The following is a 22,178-nucleotide window of genomic DNA, read 5'->3' as shown; positions in this document are numbered from 1 at the left end:
TAATTGCTTTTCAATATGTAGTTTAAACCTTAAACGCTTATACAGAAGATAGCTTTAACACCATTCTCCAATGATGAAAATGATATTCTTATATAAAGCCTAATAAAAAAAAAAAAAAAAAAAATAAAAAGCCTACCTACCCTACCTATTTTTGAAAAGGATGTAACCCTAACCAAACAATTTTTTTTTTCTAGGCCTTATGGCCCTTCAAATTGCCATAATTGAGTTTGTGACCAATATAGAGCTTCCATTTGTTATATGATCTCTACTAAACATATACAGTAGTCAGATATAACCTATAATCACAATTCCTTTTGAAAACCAGCCAGAGATGCCCAAGCATAACTTTGTAATGACCCCTTGGAATTGACAAAATAGCTATATTTGAGCTTGTGAACAGAATTTCAAGTTTTTATTTGATATTCACCACATATCATACATTTTGAAGTTAATGTGGGGACCTTTTATCTTGGACACCATAAACACAGGTTTCATTTACGATATATTAACAGAAATCTACAGTTCCATAATTATATATATCATTTTGTGGTTTCTGTTGGGCCAATAATTTCACACATTTCTTATGACCTTGACCCCATAGGGGTCATATACAGGTCAATGGTATTCTATCACTGAAGTATCATGGTCCTAGGTCAAACCATTCTCAAGTTATTGTGTTGACGTTTTCAACCTGTGATATCAACATTCTGACCATCATAAACATAGGAATCATGTTGTGTTAAGGGCAACCTTCAGCAGAAGTTTCATTGTCCTAAAGGTCAAACCCTTGTTGATGTAAAGTGCAGACAACATCTGTATGAACATTGACCTACTTTCCCTCAAAAAAGATAAGCGTCATGTACTATAAAGGAGTTATTGTCAGGACAAAGTTTCCATTAACCTTTGACATACAGACCCTAAAAACAATTGATGTTCATCTAGAGGTCAAAGGCAACCTACTACTAGTTTCATGATAGTAAATCAAACCATTGTCAAGTTGGTATGTGGACGAGACATGGTCTACTGACTGAACAACACACCTTTTACTGTGTAAGGGGTATTATAAATAAATAAAGAATAAACATTTCTGAATATTTATGGCATATAGTAAAAGCATGCAAGTATTTTAAATAAACACTGTTTAATGCAGAACCCGATTATACAATGTATATAAAAAACAACAAATTCTTAAATAAAATAATGCCTATTTCAATTATGCTAGTCAACAGAGTTGGCAGGAATGACATCTTTAGAACACAAGGTATATTTCACTGGTCATAAAAGCATGAATTAATGAATGTATGCTGAAAATAGTATCAGTCAATAACACTGAAGAGGCTGAAATGTTAACCTCGGGGTGAAGGCAGCAATAAGTGGGTTTTGGCAACAGCTGATTCCAAACAGATCTCCATAGATGCAGCTACACCACTTACAAGTATATTTAATATCCTCCAGGACTTCATGACTAGAATGACACTCAGCTAGGGAATTTGACAAACCTCCCTGCCCATGTTGTGAAATTAAGACAATAAAGCATACCTTGGATATAATTACCCAAGTACAAATGCATGTTTTCAATAAATCTTCCTATCTCATATTACCACACAGCTCAAGAAATTCTGATTATCATTTAAAGCAAGATGTACATGAAGTGAAAAATGAAGTGAAGGACAAGCACCAATAATAAAAAAAAAATCAGATAGAGGGGAGATAACTGTGTCTTGTGCAACATGCTGCCTCATCATGGTGAACATTCAAGATACAGACAGCACATGGTTCAGTTCAGACCAGTACTATCACAAGAACTCAAGTGTGAACACGACCTTAGGGGTACAGACCTTGGACTTGCATGTGAAGCACCAACTCATTATAGTAAATTTTTGGATATCCAATAATGCATAGTCAACAGCCGGACAAGGTTCAATCTGGACAGACACACTTAATGATGTGTTAAGATATAATTTCTCATTCAAATATCAATAAAATTTACTTCTGCATCTTCAAGTCAAATTCTTGAAAAAAATTACGGGCGAACAATTTAACTCAAAAATCTTTTTTAAACCATACTCCACAGATCATAATTGTCTTTTCACAATTTCTTCTTTAAGTGGTGACTCTTCAAAAGGAGAACATAAAGCATGTCGATACATCAATTAGTGTGATTTGCCTACACGTTATCCACCATTCTAGCCACTTTTACAGCTTTAATGTATTTGTTTATATTTTACTCTATAGGTTATCAAGAACAAACATTCGTTTGAAATGGGAATAAAATGCATTTCACAATGATAAAACATCAACAATAGTTCAGATGAAAGCTCTGCTTTTAACAGTTATTGAAAAATGTGACACAAATTTATTTATTTTCAAAAAAGCTTTAATAACACTATTAAAAATTGAATCGTTAAAGGCTTAAATTAAAAAAAATCTGTAGAATGAGTAAATGCCAGTTGGTAACTGTTGTTTGATCATAAAAATAAGAGAAATAATTCAATCTTAAACAAAATTTAAAAAGAATGATGCCCGAATAAAATTGGTGAGTAAGTCTCTTTCAGATTATTATGATAATCAGTCGCTGTTGCTTAAAAAAGTTAATATGCATGATTATCGGACTCATGATTACAAACAGCCTCAAGTCCAAGACTAGACTAAGAAAATTCCATTTTTTTTTTTGAAAATAGTTATGAAATTTGGCATTTTTTTCACCAAAACTCAACTAAAGAGAAAGTTACAATGAAATAAAGATATGCAGTTTAGTAACTGAGTCTGAACTCAGACTTAATCATGGCCCTTTCACTGAACCATGCCATCAAACATCCACGAAGAACGGGGAGTCTAGACAGGAAAATCCGCTGAACAGTCCGCCCTCGTTGGCTTCTACCGGTTTGGTCCGTAATAACCATCCACACTCAAAGTTCTCCAGTTCTTCTCCTGGAGTACTGAAAACATGTAGCATGAATTCCTGTAATACTTGATATGCAATGTTTTGTTCTATTTTTAAAGTTAATCAATATCCCCATGCTGCATGTATATTTGTACAAGTGGTTTTAATAACATCGCCAATTGCCCAACAATTGTCTTAAGCAGTATGCTTCTAACATTGTCAATCACCTAATAACTAGCTGAAGCTGTATTCTTGTGACATTACCTGAATCAAATTACCAAAATGGCCGCCTTAAGCAATATTTCTTTACAATTGCAAATCCCTGAAAGAACTGGGGTAAACTGTTTTTTTAAACCCAAAATCACAGCTTTAAGCTGTAATTCTTGTAATATTGTCATATCCGAAAAACTGACCTAAGCCATTTTTTTGTTACATCTTCAACCCCAAAATAACAGGCTAAACCTTTATTCTTGTAAGATTGTCAATACCAAATTAAAACTGGCTTAAGCCATATGTTTGTGACATTGTCAATCCCCAAATAACTGGCGTAAGGTGTATTTTTTTAGCAAATTGCTAAACTCTTTAATAACTTACTTAAGCTGCATTCTTCTTTCTGTTTCTAATAACTACATTAGATAATTACTGGTATTCAATTTTTTATACCAAGTACCTTAAATGAACGCCAAATATTCCTAGCTCACTACAGACATCCCTACACTCGGGCCCCAGTCCAACCCGGATTAATCGATTCCTATGTTCCACCACTCGGATCCTGTCCATTAAGATCCAGGATGACAGTTCTTGGGTGTTCTTGATTTTCTCAAGAAATGACTTCAGTTCAGCTCCAAAATGATTGTTTCCTATACAACAATGAACAATATATCCGCAGATTAATTTAAAACAAATCAATGTATTATGCATGAAACTCTTCTTAGAATTATTTATCGAGGCAATAGTCTTGTTAATTAATTCAACATTTACATATTGAGCACCGAAGATATAATTTACTATTCAGTTAAAGAAAATCAATCTCATAAATATGAACATTTGTAACTCTAATGACAGTGTATCATGACTATAAACAATCAAGTATTTTTCATGATTCCCTGTACTAGGAATGGTTAAAGCAAAAGAAACTGCACCCACAAGCCAAGTTATATAAACTATACACAAGCTCAAAGCAAGAATTGTATAATTTCAAAAACAAGGTTTAATATGTATATTGAAGTTAGAATCAGTGTAATTTATCCTCATGCTAGTAATTGCACAGTAAGAGCTCTGTCTACTGGTTACCATTCTCAAACAACAATAATGATTGAATGAAAATGAAAAAAATAATTAAAAATGGTACAAGTGAAACTCTTTTCTAGCGCATGTTGATCAAAAGAACTCAAAACAATATTGCTTTTAGCTCTTTTTCTTCTTGTTCTTAATGAATTTATCTGCATATTTCAATAACAAGAGGCCCACAAGGGCCTATGCTCTACTGGCATGACTTTTTGGGTATTATTGTTATCCAAAGCATGTACATCTTGTTATAGGCAATTTATTGAAACCTTTATGCAAAAGGAAGCTATTAGTGAACCTTAGGTTTTACAAAGGGCAAAGGGAGAGAACCACTAATACACAACTCTCTGTATAAGTTGTCTCCCTTAGATAACCTTTGCTAGAGCTGCAGCATTTCAAGGGCCATAATCCAATCAAGCATAGCCGGACCTAGCTGGTTTAAGAAAGTAACTGATCTCTCATGGATATCAAACTACTGTGTATCTTTGAGAAACAATCAAAACTAAAGAGTGCATTGCGTTCACAAGTAATTGTTCACGGACGCAGGGACACCGTACCATGGCATAAGCTCTTCTGGCCCTTTAGAGCTAAAAAACTGTGATACTTTAAATAGAACCAATTTGAATACTAGTGACAATTAGCTATGTCACGGCCATGTATAAGGCATGTTTCATCTTTGTTAAACTTATTAGCCACACATGACACATCATTCCTTCGTGGCATTTTAGTGGATTATAAGGAAGGTTTGCTGTTGAGTATAACTCAAGATGACGCCAATTTTGTTGCCAACAAATTATAACATTTCTTCCAGTTTCGCAAATCTATTGATAAAACATTGTGTTTGTCAGTTGAATGATTTGATGCTGGTTTATTTTCCTGCAGTTTTTGCACCATACATCTGTGGTGTTTATTCGAATTTTTTAAGTTAAAAAGTATATTATAAACGTGAGCACCTCCACCCTCTCTCTGTGGTTTCATCACAAACTGGTCTGGGTTGGCCAGAGCTTTCTCTATCACAGCGGAGCTACTTCCATCCTGTAATACAAATGGGTAGTGGACAAGTTAGTTAATTTATCGTGCCGTGGCCATTATCAAATTTCAATGCCCGGTGACCCTTTATAGTGTTGTATTTTTAGAAAGGTTATTGCTTGCTGATTACTTATACAGTCGAAACTCGTTGGCTCGACATCTCATGGCTTAATATCCTTGTTGGCTCAATCGAACCAGATTTAAAGGACCAATTTTTTTTTACTCTATGTTCATATAAAATTCATTGGATGGCTCCATATCTTGAGGGTAAATTAATATTTCTCCATGGTCGATGTCATTTTTCGCAGTCCCAAGTAAGAATTTCACATTTTGTCAATTTCATTTTCGCAGGTTCATGTAAGAATTTTACCTTGATTTTTTTGCTTTGCTTTAGTTGCCACAAGGCCCTATTAATCGATTGAATTGCTTGATTGGTATTATAATTCTCATCAAATTTAAATGGTTTATCAGTCTGAGATAACATGCCAAGTAAATACTCTTCCTTTGCGGAGATAGCGTAGCAAATAACAAACCAGGTAAAACATGACTTTTTGTAATAAATCAAAGAGAAGATCACATTCTGTAAGCAATCCCCCTTGATAAGTGGGTTTTTCTTCAGGTGCACCGGTTTCCCCCACAACACATTAGACCACACTTGCTCAACGATTTGATTGATGTAATGTGATAATTTGTTTCACAAATTACCAAAAAGATAAACATAGTAAAAAAAGTGGAAATAAAATGGTCATAAAAAATTATCCAGTTGTCTAAAAAAAATAAGGGTCAGGCGCTAAATATTATAGTCGGTCGGCAAATGGGAAAAAATAATCTTCTGACCAATTAAACACTATTGCCAATGCAAGGTGCTCTTCTGATATTTGTTTTTGATATTTATATTATCAAAAATTGATCTCAAACTTCACACACCTGGTTGAGTCTATACAGCCCCACAAATACAGATCTGATCTCCGCCACAGTCACAGGGTCGGAAATAAACCTCTCCAGCACTCTGGGCTCAGCCAGGACTTGCTGTATCTTCTTACATCCAGCCAGGTGGGATGCCATCGAGGGACATTTGATGGCGCGGGAACGCTCCATTTTGAGTCGAAGGTCATACTCCTGTAAACGCAGCCATTATTATAAAATGTAGACAACTAAACAGGAATGTGAAATTTATGATTGGCAAAAATAATATTTGTGCTTAAGGTTTAATATGATGAAGGGATGGCAGAGAGGGACAAACAAAGGAAGACAAAACAAGCCCTCTAAATAAATCTGCTTTACAGTCATCAAAATTAAACATTAAGCTAGCATACGTTTTAGAGAGTAGTCATATCTAAATATCTGCTTACCTTCCATGATGGAAAGTGTTTTTTGGAAGGTCACATGCCTACCTTCCTTGTTGGATAGTGTTTTAGGGAGTAGCCATATATAAAGATATGCTTACCTTCCTTGTTTGAAAGTGTTTTGGGGAGAAGCCATATCTGAAGATGTGCTCTCTTCCTTGTTAAAAGTGTTTTGGGGAGTAGCAATATCTGAAGATATGCTTACCTTCCTTGTTGGATAGTGTTATAGGGAGTAGCCATATCTAGAGATATGCTTACCTTCCTTGTAAGATTGTGTTTTGGGAAGTAACCATATCTGAAGATATGTTTACCTTCCTTGTTGGATAGTGTTTTGGGGAGTAGCCATATCTAGAGATATGCTTACCTTCCTTGTAAGATTGTGTTTTGGGAAGTAACCATATCTGAAGATATGTTTACCTTCCTTGTTGGATAGTGTTTTGGGGAGAAGCCATATCTGAAGATATGCTTACCTTCCTTGTTTGATAGTGTTTTGGGAAGTAGCCATATTTGAAGATATGCTTACCTTCCTTGTTTGATAGTGTTTTGGGAAGTAGCCATATATGAAGATATGCTTACCTTCCTTGTTGGATAGTGTTTTGGGGAGTAGCCATATCTGAAGATATGCTTACCTTCCTTGTTTGATAGTGTTTTGGGAAGTAGCCATATTTGAAGATATGCTTACCTTCCTTGTTTGATTGTGTTTTGGGAAGTAGCCATATATGAAGATATGCTTACCTTCCTTGTTGGATAGTGTTTTGGGGAGTAGCCATATCTGAAGATATGCTTACCTTCCTTGTTGGATAGTGTCTTGGGGAGTAGCCATATCTGAAGATATGCTTACCTTCCTTGTTGGATAGTGTTTTGGGGAGTAGCCATATCTGTAGTACACCACTGCAACCTCATAGTCATCTCTAAAACAAGAGTTTGCATCTTTTGCTGATTTTCAACTGAGACAGATGTCATAAAAGTCTACAAATGTTACTACCGTAATGCTGCTCTCAACTATGTCATATTGTAAGTGGATGAATGACATTATCTTAAAATTATCAAGTCAAGACCTAGATTAAAGTGTGACTCCGTCATTGCCAAAATCTTTAAGGCTATGTTTTTCTCTGTGAATAGATAAGGTAAAAATGATTTGTTCATAATTGAAAAATGTCTACGAAATCTCTTACAAAGAAAAATAATGGGAACTTTTAAAAGTTAAAAAATATGATAAAGGGTCATTGTTAACTTACATGAACTATTTGATGAAGTACTCCTATATCTAAATAAAACAAGTACAGCTGCCTCAAATTTTCTCAGGTATACTGCAGATAATAAGTGTATCCAGTAAACTTCAACAGCAGTAAATAGTTGAAAGTTAACAAGAATCTTGTTAACAACATTGTTACGTTAATCTTAACAAAATTCTGACCAATTTGCCCAATTTCATTACAATCATTGACAACTCTCACACTAGTAGTTCCTTATTTTCCCCGAGCTTGCTAGCTTGTATCAGCTGGTCAAACGTTCTGTAAATAACCCGGGCTCTAGGCTCACTCTCAAACATATGTCTCTCCAGCCATCGCTGGTCCGGGCTGTTTGGCTCAGGGATGCCAACAACAAATAGCACAACTGCCCTGAAATGTAAATGAATAAATGTAAATGGTACCTGCCATGTTAGCCTGTACAAACATACCTTTGAAAGGGCACTACTTTACCTTTAACATTCTGATCTCACAATCAAAATTGCTGGTCATGACCAATTCAACCTGACTTCCATGTATGTGGTTCCTGGGCCCAACCATTCTTTAGTTACTGATTGGAAACCATGGTTACTGATGGACAGAAGGATAGATGGTCTGCTACTTTATATATGATGCCCTCTGGGGGGCATTAAAAAGCCCAAAATATGGTCATATTTAGTATCTTAGACACTGCAAGATGGCTCTCAATATAACAGGTTTAATGACATTGTCAGATCCACATTGCTATTTTCACAATCTGGATAAAAGGTCTGACAGAATGCACCTTATAATAAAGGCTATAATTACCTATCATTTCCATACAACTGCCACGCCTTTACCAGACCTTTAGCAAGACCCTTGCTGGGGCAATTCTCTGGCAACTGGAAACAAAACATACATGTAACAAATAAATAATTGATATATAGAGATGCATATATGCAACATCCCCCCAAATTTGAACCCATCCCCTTCAGTCACTTGGCAGAGAATGAATATCCCAGGGAGTTGGGTTTTTTTAATCAATATATTTTTAGTGTAACTGGGACTATATTTTTACAATAATTCTCTTACAACAAATATACTCAATAGAGGACTTTTCAGTAAAATAGAATTCTAGATGAAAGTTTCAATAACCGGTCAAAAACCATACCCGCACCATAACAATTTAAATGTCATCCTCGTTCATCGCAAAAGTTTTCTGATAAAACTCCACTCAGGGAAGCTTTCAAGAAATATTGCAATTTTGATCAATTGGTTTGTTTTTAAAAATGCATAAAAAAGAGAATATATATGATATGGATTTTTTTCATATAATTATAATTTTTAATTACTTATTAATAATTGTTTATAACTTAACAGAATTGTTTTTTTGATGATATATTTGAATAAAACAAGACTTGTACAGATAAAACAGTATAACAAAAAGTAGTTCGCAGATCTAAGGTATGTTCATGAAAATTCCAAAGAATTAAAGATTTTAATGTTAACAACTGCAACATTTGACAAGAATATATACAGACATGCTAGTTAAGCAGGAAAAGACCCTTTAACAAGTTAAAAAATTCAACTTAACATTTAACATTAATACAAGTGTTTTTAACAAAAGACGAATACTTTAACACATGGCTGCTGATAATGGATAAAGGAATAAGCTAGTTCTTTGAAAAGGGGCCATCATTAAAATCCATTGTACATGCATTACTGTCATAAGTATTTGTTGGGATACATGTAGACAAATTATAAGTTGAAAAGGGGCCATAACTCCATCAAAATCAAACCGGCATGTATTTTATGTTGTTAAAATATTTGTACTAAAACTTGTTTAAAGAGGTCAATCTTTTCATGAGTTACCCTATGGACAAAACCTACAGACTGACAGCAGTCAATTGAATGAAACCGGTTAATCCGTTATCTCTTTGGTTTGGTCAAAGTTATCCATAAACACAATTGATTAGTCAAGACTTATCCAAGACTTACTATTACCAATATAATAATTTGAATAAACATACTGGCCAATAGATAACCTGTGGACAACTTGTCCTAGTTTTATACAATAATGGAGACAAGCTCACTCTGGACTATAAGTATCTTCCCTGTCCGAGAGTGTAAGATAGGTTCATCCCAACCTGAGCGCAGGGTGTTTTGGCAAAACACCCTACGCAAGCATTGGGATGAACCTATCTTACATGAGCGGCTATGGTAGATGCTTTTTCACTTGATATTCACGCTGTGATTCAGATTATGTTAATAGTCAAATCGGTCTTTAAATAGTTCTGAGGAGGGTGAAGCATTATTTCTTGAAAGTTGCGTGAAAACTGTTTTATGACGATATTTAAGCGAGAATTTTTTTATAAGCATTCTAAATATTGCCACAAGACAAGGTTTCTATGATGCTACAGACAACGTTCTTCAACAAGGGAGGTAATTACAATGTGATTACTATTAAAAAGGAGTTCCATACAGGTACTTGTATTATCTTTGCCCATGGGCAAGATAAGAATTTCTAACATGGTCAATTTATTGGATCTACTTATTTGAGGTGGGAGAAAAAGCCTTCTCATTGACTGACCATCCAGTCTGCAGACCAACTGACTGAATGACCAACTGACTGACCGACAAGCTCACTCCTAAATTATACCAACCCAAACATTGTTGTGTGGGATATTATAAACATAAAACATTTACATTAAACATTTATGTTAACTCTGAAATTGAAACAAACACACAAGCCATGCTTCCTGGAGGCTAATAATGTTTTACATTTACACATCTGTACTGAAGCATAGAATATTAACAGCAACAAGCATAAATCATGTTTTCCGCCGCAGCCATGTTTCATTCCATTTTTCTTTCACCTTGTGAACACCACTCGCGAAATATAAATTTTGACAATCACTTCAGGTGAAACACATTGCAATCCTACACAGAAACAAACAATTATCTGATATTTGCTTAATCCAGTTTGTTTGCCTTAATTATACATTTCTTAGGTGTTTAAATGATAAAACAATGATTGAAATATACAATGGAAATGTAATCCAAGTCGCATATAACTATAACGATCCTTTTGAATGTCTTTCAATGAACTATTGTCAACAGTAAGTATTTATCATGGCAACATTCTGTACAATGAGAAGTTATTCTACTTATTTGTTTTCAACCAAGGTCAAGGGTACATGTGTGCTAAAGTTGCTGGCAACATATGTACCAAATTGTATTTGAATATCTTGGACATTTTTTAGTTTAAAATTGCCTGGGTTAAAGATTTTGCACTACGATGACGTAGACACCAAGGCAATCACAATACCTAAACTTTTTTTTCTTTTCAAACAGAGCTACATACATGTTAGTTTTATCACACCCAGTATTTACTGAGTAAAGTTTTAAGCATTCATTGGACAAAGAATTATAAAAAAATTGTAAAAAAAACAACAGTTATTTACAGCAGCATTGAGGTGTCATACATGTTCTTTTTTATTTCATTAAAACGACTGATGTATCTTGTTAAAAAAACTTAGTAACCAGTTAAAACGATTTAGTAATTCATTAAAACAGCATAATTATGCATCTCATTAAAATTACTTTAAAGTATCTCATTAAAACAACTGACTCAGTAACTCCATATATATAAAGCGACTAACACATCTCAATAAACAACTTAGAAGCTTACCTAAACAAAGTTGTTGTTTTCTTAAAATTACATTACTGGTCAATGAGAATTGCATAATATCTGTGCATATACATTGAAGAGGATGTTTTCTTGACTCGGCCATGTTTACAATGTCGCGAATTGGAGTTATTACATGATTCTAATTGGCCAATATGTCAATACATAGAAAATTTATTTGCTCAAACGATAAATAAAGTGATTTTAAAAAGATGTTAAGTTGTTTGTTAAGTTATTCTAACGAGTTACTTAGTCATTTTAACAAGATACATAATTCGTTTCAACATGATAGGTATGTAACGTGTAAACGAGTAACTGAGCTGTTTTACGAGTTACATCTTGTACTTGTAAATAGTTAAAATGAGATACATAACTCTTTTTTAAATGAGATATAAGATAAAAACGTATGTCACCTCTATGCTACCATAGTTCTACAAACAAAATCTTATCATTTTATGTCGAAATGTTTGTCAAGATGATAAAAATACAAGTTGCCAATCATCCAAGCATTATACTACATGTATAAAGTATTTTTATATTATTTTTTTTGCTCCTCGAAAGGCTTTTATCTGAATTAAAACATGGTCCGTTATAATCACTTGAATTTGACCTGAAGACTCCAATGATGCAGAAGACTATGGACTATTTTGCACTGTTTGATCCAGAAATGATGTTTGAAAGTCACTTTTGACCAAATACTGACAAAAACAATTTCACACATATCTGGTTACAAATATTGATTATCGATAGGAAAGAAAACTTGATCAGACAAGCAGATAAATAGCTACTTTGAAACATTAACATAATCTGGGAGGACCACAACTCTCCCTGACCATAATACAGTTCTAAACATACTGTTCCTATTTGGTAAGTACCGTACATGCAATTGCCTTAGCAGTGATATTAAAAACGAAATTAAATCAAGAAGTGGGATTGTTTATTGATGAATTTGGATGCTGTCTGTGTCAAAAACATGCACTTAAATTTTGCTTATAGAAATTAACATTATTCAAGTAAATGTATAAGGCACAACTAACCTTTCTTTTTTAAAAATGCAAGATCAACGGATATAAAACTAGCGGGCAAGCATTAAAAGGACTTGTTCACAATTGTATGTAAAAACTTATTTTGGAAATCTTAACCTAATGCACCAGTCAATTTTAACCATGGCCCCCAGGTCCGGGGAATAGCCAGGACTTTGACATTCGGTCCAGCCAATCTCAGTTAAAGTCCCCGCCCTGCTGGTAAAAATTGCTGCTAAAATCCCCACCAAATGCCCCCCACACCCCGGGGACATGCTAGGTAAGGCCCATTCCCCACTATTTTTCTGCACGAAAAACAAAAACATCACATTCACTCGGCACTGTGGGGCCACCAGAAAGGTTAAAGCATATGGCCAATTTCCCACTCTACATCCAGTATACCCCTAGACCTGGGGAGTGGGGGGGAGTGGAGGTTACAATGGACTGGTGCATAAAATAAATCAATTTTAAATAGAGTTACTGTTTTTGTCATATTTCTAAACATTTAATTTCAAATAGAGCTGTAGTTTGACTTTGAAGATGTTTATTATTGAAACAAGCCCCATTATCACATTTTACACAATAATTTGATATGATCTCTGACTTTCTACAATGAGAACAAGTCCCTTTAATCTAGGAGCTTTCATGGATGCATAAGGTCACAGTTATCAAACCTGATCTTCCTTCAAAGGAAATCCTGCTACATTAAGGCTGTACCTGTGGAATCAAATGATCAAAATACTTCAGAGGATTTAAATGGAACAGAATTATAAATAAACAATATTCAAATCAAATTTGTATACTTCAGGGCCACTTAACACCAGCTCCACCACTCATCTGTACTGGGTAAGTGTCGACAGCTCATTTTCTTTGCACCACCGATAAGTGATGGAGCTGGCGTTGTGTTGCCGTGTACTAGTACTTACCTGTGTAAACAAGAATATTCACCCGAAATCTTTAAACTCATCCAAACATTTTAAATAGCCAAGACTTGAAGGTACTCAGGTTATAAGTCAGGCCCCAATTTCTCGAAACTTCTTAAGCTTAACAGACTTAAGTCGTTTATTTCAATTAGCCAAAATACATACTAAAAATGGATTTTGATAAATTGAAAATGGTTTCTTCTCATTAGCATACAGATTTTTCTTATATACTTTCTAAACACTCTTAAAGTAGTAAATATAACGCATTTTATAAAACAGCAAAAATAGTGAGTTTAGCTTAATCCTGTTATAAGGGACTTAAGAAGTTTCGAGAAATTGGGGTCAGACATCAAAAATTATATTATACATTGAATGAATTTAGGTTAAAAACTACAATTTCTGTATCTGCCCTTTGTAGTTTGGTGTTTGTTAATAAATAAGGTAAAAAAAAACATCTTTGCAAAGCCTGAAAAAAATGATGCCAAAATTACATTTGTGAGCGAGTCCAATCCTCAAGAGCCTTACAACTTCACAAGATAATAAACACCCTGTACAAATATTAAAATCTCTTATCAAGCTCGCTGGCTTTCAGGGAGTAGATTTTAAATATTAAAATACCGAAAGCCAAACCCACAGTTTTGCTTTTGTTTGGCATTTACTGCTTAATAGTCTCCTTTTGAAGTCAGAGCTATTTAAATGGTATATCATTTAGCAAAAAAATATATGCTAATTTGGACCCTATTAATGGAACAGCCCTCAGCTTTAAATTGGATTTTCAGCAAAATACTTGTAGAGGTTACATTTGAAATTTTGAAATCATTTTTTTTAGAAATCAGCTCTTTGTATACAGTTGACTTACCGATGCACATCTCTCATAGCACCAATGACCCCACCAGCACCAGAGGCAAACGTGTTAAACTCAACCTGCTTCACATCCTGACCCTTAGATCCATCTGCCTTTGGCTCCATCATAAAATCATCACGGCTCAAGGTCAGCGTTATTTCCTGAAATTGGATTTATGCATTTGTGTTAAACTCAATGTGCTTAACCATTTGACCTTGTGATCAATTGGCCATTAGCTATAGCATGAGATTGTTGCATAAAGGTCAAGGATATCTAGAAAAAATATAGATACACAGTCCTATTTTAGTTGACTAATTCATTATACATGTACCGTAGCTCAACAGATTTTACATTAGACATTATGCATATTCATAAGCATATGCATGGGCCTTTCTGTACATCAATTAAGAGCCATGCAGTTCAGTGATTTAATCCATGTTTTAATGTGGCGGTAAGTTTAACTCTAAAAAAAAATGTCTGTTAAATGATTTTTGAAAATACTGACTGACAATATTTCTAAGGTAAAATGCCTTATTCGCAACAATGTATCACCTAATGGAAATCATTTTGAAAGTATTACATATGGTACCATATCCATTACAAGGCATGAATTAAGCGCCCCTTTCAGTGATCAAACTTTATGACAACTTGAATCAGAGGCAGGCACCTATAGCAGGCAAACAGACACCTACACACCTGAGCTGGACCCTCCTCTCGCACTGTGTTGTAGATGTTCCAAAATTCCTGGGTAAAATCATCCACCGGCAACACACTAGAAAAAAGTAAACACAACATTGACCCACAAAAAACCCTAATTTTTCCAAAGACCAGAAATAGTTCAGTCCTAATTTCTAGAGAAGATTATACCAAGAGAATGGTGTACAACATGTTCAAATTTCACACCATGTTGCCTCAATCAAACCTTAACATGTAAAAAGACCTCATCTGGATATATGTTCTTTCATTATATCATCATCAGTGTAATTAACATGAGCACCACAAGGGTATATTGTCGCTCGCCTAATTTCCTATAACTCTGTAAGTATTTTAGCCACTGTAGACTGACGTTAGAAACTTATGTGTATTTAGCAGCATTGTGAACCAGTGTATCAAGTTTTTTTATAAATATCTTGAATGTTTCTGAAGTCTAGGCCCAGATCTAAGTTCACCTAGGCTATGATAGAACATGTCATGTGTATCTAAACTTTTTTCTTCAAAATAGAAGCCAGATGGCCACATGTCGAGCCTTCAGAAAGAGCCTTTTACACAGATATAAAGCTCTTCAATGCAATTGCAACATAGAATAACATGGAGTTGAACAATACCTGGAACCTGCCACACTAACACACAGCATTTAATCTAAAAGTGTGACCTTGATCTTTGAGGTACATTCCGGAGTCTTGTGCGTGTCATGTCGCCTCATCATGTTGAACCTTCATGGCAAAATATTTTGAAAACCCTATAATGCATGGTCAAGATACAGCCTGGACAAGGATCATTTCAACTTTAGACCTCTAACCTTGACCTTTGAGGTACAGACCTCGTCATGGTGAACCTTCATGGTGAGTTTTTTGAGAATCTTGTAATGCATGGTCAAGATTCAGCCCGGACAATGTACAGTCTGGACAGACAGATGCACTAAAGCATGCACATACAAAGAACCACCATTATGACAGCTATGTCTTGCTCACCGCAACCAGGCTCGATATGAACTTACTCCTTTAAACATTTTTTCATGAACTCATGGTCGTTTGCCACTCTGTATATGAGAGTCTGGAACATGATGTGGACACGCCTGGTCCTTGTGAACACTTCAGCAGGCATCAGGCTGGGAAACAGTGTGAATGGCATAGCCTCCTGTTGCTCGGGAAACTCCCAGTTTGTAACAGTCTTCTGGACACCTGAAATAAACTTCTCCTATGGATGACTGTTGATCATGACTGTTTTGCCATATTTTATTTAACATGTATTAGTAGTAGCCAGTTTCTGTACTGGCTTCTCAGTGTTTGGAAATATTTAGTAGGGTTTTTAAGCCAGAGCTTAAAAGGGGAAGGGTGCTGAAAAGAAACAAGGGCACATTGTTTTGGGATGTGAAGATTAATTAACTATTATAAATTTGACAAAAGATGTAAATAAGTGAAATAATGTTCACGTTCACTTGCCAGATATGTTAAGTTTGTAAGTATTTTTAATCCTATAGTAACTATGCTTTTAAACAAAACAAAGAAACTTAATGAATTCATTCTAAGAAGATTGAAGGGTGCAAATGCTGATTTCTGCGAGTACATTAGGGCACAAGGCTCATATAAGGAAAATAGGCTCAACTAACGAAAAGCTTAGAGAGAAATACCCCGGAGATTTTTTTTTTCTTATCTAATAAAAAAATGAGGGCCTCGGGTAATCTGGGCCTCAAGTATTGGTATCAGTGATGGTTGTGACAGTTAGTGCCCTAATTCTTTGTAACAACAGGGACATCTCACTTTAAGTAAAGGTTGAAAGTTACTGTAGGGAATATACTAGTTTGTACAATACACATCTATTAAAATAAATCTATAAATATGACAACCATATTAAAAAATACATGTTAAAGTGTTCAAACTCTCTATTTTAACATTTAACAAAAGCATCTCAGAGCAAACACTGTTGCTCATCAATTTTGTTCAGGCAATAAGGGGCATTGCTCAGCACTTTTAAAAGCAAGAGTCATGGGTCTTGACAAAAAATTGCACATTCTGATTGGCCATAATAATGTGTATACAAACTTTCATGAATATCCTGAAATTATATAACGAATGGTTGTTTAATTATGGCCAAAGTAAATTTGCATGACTTTTCAAAAGATCAAGGGGCATAACTGGACAAATAGTAAAGACAGAGTAATGGGCCTTGCTTCACATGTGCATTTGGCATGAGTAAGATGAAAACAAAGTTCCATGATTATATCTTGAATGGTTATAAGGTTATGGCCAAGTTAAACCTTTTTTATAACTTTCTCCACACTATCAAGGGGGATAGCTTGCCACACATGTGCGTTTGATCTCAGGCAAGATGACTTTACCAGGTTTTGTCTGAAAATCTGGATGGGCTTTCCAGTAATGGCCTGTCTTTTTCAACAAAAACAACCCTGACAATACCAAGGCTATTACAAGCTCAAACTCCATATTGTATCTTAAATAAATTATGCACTAATACATTCATCAGTGCTGACACAAACCTGTACTTGTATAAATCATAAAAAGCCTCACCATACAGCATTGCCATTCCAGTCACCCTTCGAATCATCTCCCCAACCACATCCTCTGCAATCATATCACTGTGATAGTCCATCATGAATAACAATGGTGTGAAACTAGCCTCACCTGTAAACATTTAATTGAGAAATTAAATTATAAAATAGACCTTAACCACAGATTTCAATATTCTGACCAGTTTTCTCAATGGGGGGTTGCTGTTATCTTGTAACTTGACCTAGTGCCGTATTCAATAAGCATCTTGGTGAATATTTTCATCTTAGTAAAAATTTTGTAACTTTTTTGACAACGATTATTTGATATACCTGCTACTTTTCATAATATTTATTCATATGCATATATTGTTAAGACCATATTCTTGCTTATTTTCATATATTTGGTGAATAAACATTGTCCATTTTCTTAAAATTCAGATTAGAAAAAGGCAATTTTTCACTAAGATGAAAATTGTTACTAAGATGTTAATTGAATATGGCCCCTATACATCATTAATTAAGCACTTTCTTGAGCTGTATATGGTTTTGCCTCTGTGAATCTATAATATGTAATGTTTTATAAAAAAGCGTTTTAAAAGTAAAGAAAAAAAATTCTTGGCTTGCTTTGATACAGATATTTTTTCGAGTTTATGATAACAAACCCAAATGTCCATTCAGTTACATGTTTTCAATGATCTAGTATTAACTTTACTAAGTCAATGAATAAATTCAAGATTCATCAATGATCTACTTCATTTGGAATAATGTATCACTATAAATATAACACCCTTGGTCAAGCAGTGTAGATATTTCTTCATTTCATCATGTTAAAATTCAAAATTATTAAAGGCATACGCATTAAAAACATTTGTTACAAATATGACTTTAAACTAATGATACAGATGACTTACACTTCTAGAACAGTTATAAAGTTATTGTATGGGCAAGACTCAAGTTTTAATGCCCCAGGCTGAGGATGCATCCATGATAATTAAAGATACACAGTATCAGGATTTGAGAACAACAGCTTTTTCTGCCTACAGTGCTGTTAGCTTTGGTTTGCACATTTGTGGTAGCCATTATCATCAAACTAATGTTAGATAATTAAGCGTATTTCTAATACGCTTAAAGATCAAAATGTAGCGCACGGGGCATGACATCAGAGGGCGCATGCACATCTGGCTAAGGTCACAAATCCGAACACTTTTTGAGGTTTTTCACAGTTATCTTGGAGAGTTTTTGTTGTAGTAAGTTAAAATTGTATGACAACATCTGTCAAAGTACCGATTCACGATCTCATCAATTTTATGTTGAAAATCATTTATTTTATAGACAGTAAATCACCCTTAAATTTATGCTATGGAGGGCAAAAATACCGAACACTTGAAAAGCGAAAATACATGGTCATACAATTATAATTAATAAGTATGCTATATCAAATAAACACTTAGCTGCAAAGTTATTCATTGTTTCCGATGTTTTTCAAAACATGCAACTCAAATGTAAAGCGTGATTTCTATTTATAAATATCTTGAAAGTAGGTAAACATAACTGCAAAACCTAAAGATGCGCGTGCGCCCTCTGACGTCATTCCCTGTGTGCTTCATTTTGATTTTTAAGCGTATAAACATTGCATGGTACTTTTTAGAAAAATACTCAACAAAATAAGATGAAACTTCACACATGTGACCAAGGCAAGCCTCTGTATTACTCCAGATCATTGAATAATTGGTCACAGTAAACAAACGTGTGTTTTAGCTGGTGTTCGGGATTTGTGTCCTGTTCGGAAATGTACTGTCAACCAGTATAATGTAGGTCCATGATTAAATTAAAAAGATTGGGAACTTATACACAGATGTTGACACATAAGTTAGATTTAAACTTTTAGAGATGTGTCATACAAAAACTAACTATGACAAAAGTTAAAATATTGTTGTATTTAGAGTGTGTAGTCCAAATAATTGTACGTTGACAGATTTTTTTTAGATTTTTGATATGGCAAATCCTTCACGTACAAATTGTTTAGTATCAAAAGTGGGTAGTTGTTCCAATCAGGATTCCAGGTTAAAGCATATAGCGTCTACAAAATATCATAAAAACAAGAAATATTACCAGATAATGTTATTTTATATTAGTTCCGTACACAATTATTTTTTTATCCAACTTACAATTATGAATTTGACGGCTTTTCTTCATTTCATTCTGTCAAAACATAACGATATATACATGAAGGGCACCTGCAAGGCTTCAGGGCACAGTTTTAAATCGCTCGGAACATTTCGGCCATGGCCGAGTTGTTACGATTGTATAACGAGGTCTATCTCAAAGCTTTGTCGGAGGAGGCCGAGTTATTACGATTGTATCGAGTTGTTCCCATTCGCATAATTGTTATCTGTGTCAGTCAACTTTCGTTTTATTGGAAAGGTAAACAACTTGTTTTAATGCATTAAATGCTTGTTTAGTGCAAAATAACATTTCACTTACATGGCAAAATATGAATATAACTCTTTATGATCAATTTTAACCATAAAATACTTCACTTAAAACAATTTCAATATTTTTAAAACACCCCCGTTTTTTGCACATTCCCGTTTAGACGTTAGGGATTGGAAGAATCCCGTATAACACGTCTATTATTTTAGACTATTAGAGTGTGTTGCTAAAATTATTTCATGAATGATAAAATCTGGGAGTTTGGGTTTGCTATTGTAGAGTTTAAAAACATTCTAGTCCTGTAAATTCAAAATGTCTTGTTTTTCTTGATTTTTGCTGATATATAATATTCTTTATGCTATTCATGAGTTGACATGATGTTTTATAATGTTTTAAACTGTTATTTCTTATCTTGTATGTTTATTAGGGCAATAAATAAATGTAATGCACATACTCAGTCAGTTTTTTGTATTTAATCTTGTATTATAAATTTCGTTACTGTTCAAAATCTCGCTCCGTAAAAATCCCAACATGTCATAGCATCAAAATCACGTGGAGGTCTGTCTTCGGGCCAAAGTCCCTTAGGATGTGGCAAACATGTACGAAACAGAAAATAAAACAAAACCATTGACCACAGTTAATACAAATTAAGATAATTTATTGTGTGGGTTAAAACCGGATAAAATTTCAAAATGCCATCGTAATTACCTGGATTGTTTCATCAGAAAAACAGATCATAACATTTTGATAGAAGTCACAAAAATATTTATCGGTGCAACTTTCTAAAAAAGGGATGTAACCCACTATTAATAGGTAATAATTTAAACAAAGGGAAGTAATTCGTATATAGGCTAACGTATACTTAATTTTGAAACCTAATGTTTCAACAATGGTAGTACTCGTTAAACCGCCTAATATTATCCATGGTAATCTGCCTTCTAGAAGCATATTGAGTTTATTATATTAACACTAGATGAAACAAGAAACGTATGAATTAAATAAATATCATCAGTGACAGTCTTTAAAAAAAGAGAAATTTATTTACAGTTCCATAGTTCTGTTTACTGCGATCAAAATGTGTCCAGCAGTCTTTTTTCTTGAATTCTATTTAAGCAAATATATAAATATATATCATGACTATTAGCTGTTTTCCCTACTCATAATCATGGTCTGTAAATAACGCCGAATTGATACCCGCTTTATCAGTGTACCAGCTACAAGCATACCCCCCCCCCCCCCAATAAGGTACGCCGGATTACGGCCCATTTGTGGCAGTATTCCGGGTGCCGAGGTAAGGTACGCTTAATTCCACTAATAAAGCAAACTGGAATCGGATTTTCTTTTAGAAAAGAAGCGAATATAATTGACAGTAATAACATTTTACTAGATAAATTGTCAGCCTACGGCTTTTCAGGGTCTGCTAACACCCCTCTACAGTTATATCTTTCAAACCGTAAACAACAAATAAAAATTGGAAAAATAGTAAGTTCCTGGGCCGAAATAAGCAAAGGTGTTCCCCAAGGATCTATACTTGGTCCCCTACTATTCAATGTTTTCATCAATGATATGTTCTACTTCATTCATAAAGGCACCTTATACAACTATGCAGACGACAAGACATTGTCTTATCATTCCAAGAATTTTGATGAAGTTAAATCCGTTTTACAGGATGAAAGTAAAATCCTAATAGATTGGTTTACTTGTAATAAAATGAAAGCAAATCCTGACAAGTTTCAAGCCATTGCTGTTGGTAATAAAACCCATTTAAAACATCCGAGCTTTTACATTGGTAACACTGAAATTACATGTGAAGAGTCTGTAAAACTGTTAGGGATTGATATTGACAACAAACTTAAATTTGATCTCCACATTGGTAATTTATGCAAGAACGAAGCTAAACAGCTTAACATCCTAAAGATAATCAGATATAATCTTAGTAAGCTAAACCGATTAACTGTCTTCCATACCATCATTCTGTCAAATCTCAATTTTTGTCCAATGACTTGGCATTTTTGCGGTGAAGCTAATACTAGGAAAATGGAAAAACTTCAGGAAAGGGCGCTTAGATTTGTTTATAATGACTTCTGCTCACCCTATCAAGATTTGTTAACAAAAGTAAATTTACCAACACCTCATGTCAGAAGGATACGTACCATGGCTATTGAAACTTATAGAATAGTAAACAAAATATCACCTGTTCTTCTTAAAAATCTTGTTGTTAAATGAAACTCAAACATAGGTTTCAGATACTCTAATATTTTGCAAGTACCCCGTATTGCTACTACCAC

The 22,178-nt window shown here is 34.4% G+C and overlaps 1 protein-coding gene across 2 annotated transcripts; it reads right to left on the bottom strand.

Annotated features, from left to right (window-relative positions):
- Positions 1–1,080: 1,080 nt before the first annotated feature.
- On the bottom strand, positions 1,081–20,681 carry LOC128220408 (glutathione synthetase-like). Of its 2 annotated transcripts, XM_052928786.1 has the most exons (13): positions 20,599–20,681; positions 17,477–17,590; positions 15,949–16,132; positions 14,928–15,003; positions 14,247–14,392; positions 13,139–13,181; positions 8,583–8,656; positions 8,004–8,168; positions 7,388–7,457; positions 6,128–6,319; positions 5,125–5,206; positions 3,555–3,744; positions 1,081–2,939 (listed from the first exon to the last, which is right to left on the bottom strand). In XM_052928786.1, exons 2-13 carry the CDS (start codon positions 17,559–17,561, stop codon positions 2,810–2,812), a joined length of 1,437 nt encoding a protein of 478 aa, XP_052784746.1. In that variant the 5' UTR covers positions 17,562–17,590; positions 20,599–20,681; the 3' UTR covers positions 1,081–2,809. The 2 variants fall into 2 exon arrangements, with proteins under 2 accessions (XP_052784746.1, XP_052784747.1); XM_052928787.1 differs by lacking the exon at positions 3,555–3,744.
- Positions 20,682–22,178: the final 1,497 nt, after the last annotated feature.

This window comes from Mya arenaria, chromosome 15 (genome assembly GCF_026914265.1).
Source record: "Mya arenaria isolate MELC-2E11 chromosome 15, ASM2691426v1".
Taxonomy (NCBI): Eukaryota; Metazoa; Mollusca; class Bivalvia; order Myida; family Myidae; genus Mya; species Mya arenaria.
Note: the sequence above shows the minus strand (reverse complement) of the source record. Positions and strands in the feature narration are given on the sequence as shown.

What these genes read in the sequence shown, in the direction of transcription:
- LOC128220408 (XM_052928786.1), bottom strand. Translation starts at nt 17,561, where the DNA reads ATGATGGACTATCACAGTGATATGATTGCAGAGGATGTGGTTGGGGAG. An exon ending in TTCCTTTGAAGGAAGATCAG is followed by an intron (nt 8,657 to 13,138) that starts GTTTGATAACTG and finishes TTTTGTTTCCAG; the next exon opens with TTGCCAGAGAATTGCCCCAG. An exon ending in AACACTATCCAACAAGGAAG is followed by an intron (nt 6,320 to 7,387) that starts GTAAGCATATCT and finishes CTGCGTTTACAG; the next exon opens with GAGTATGACCTTCGACTCAA.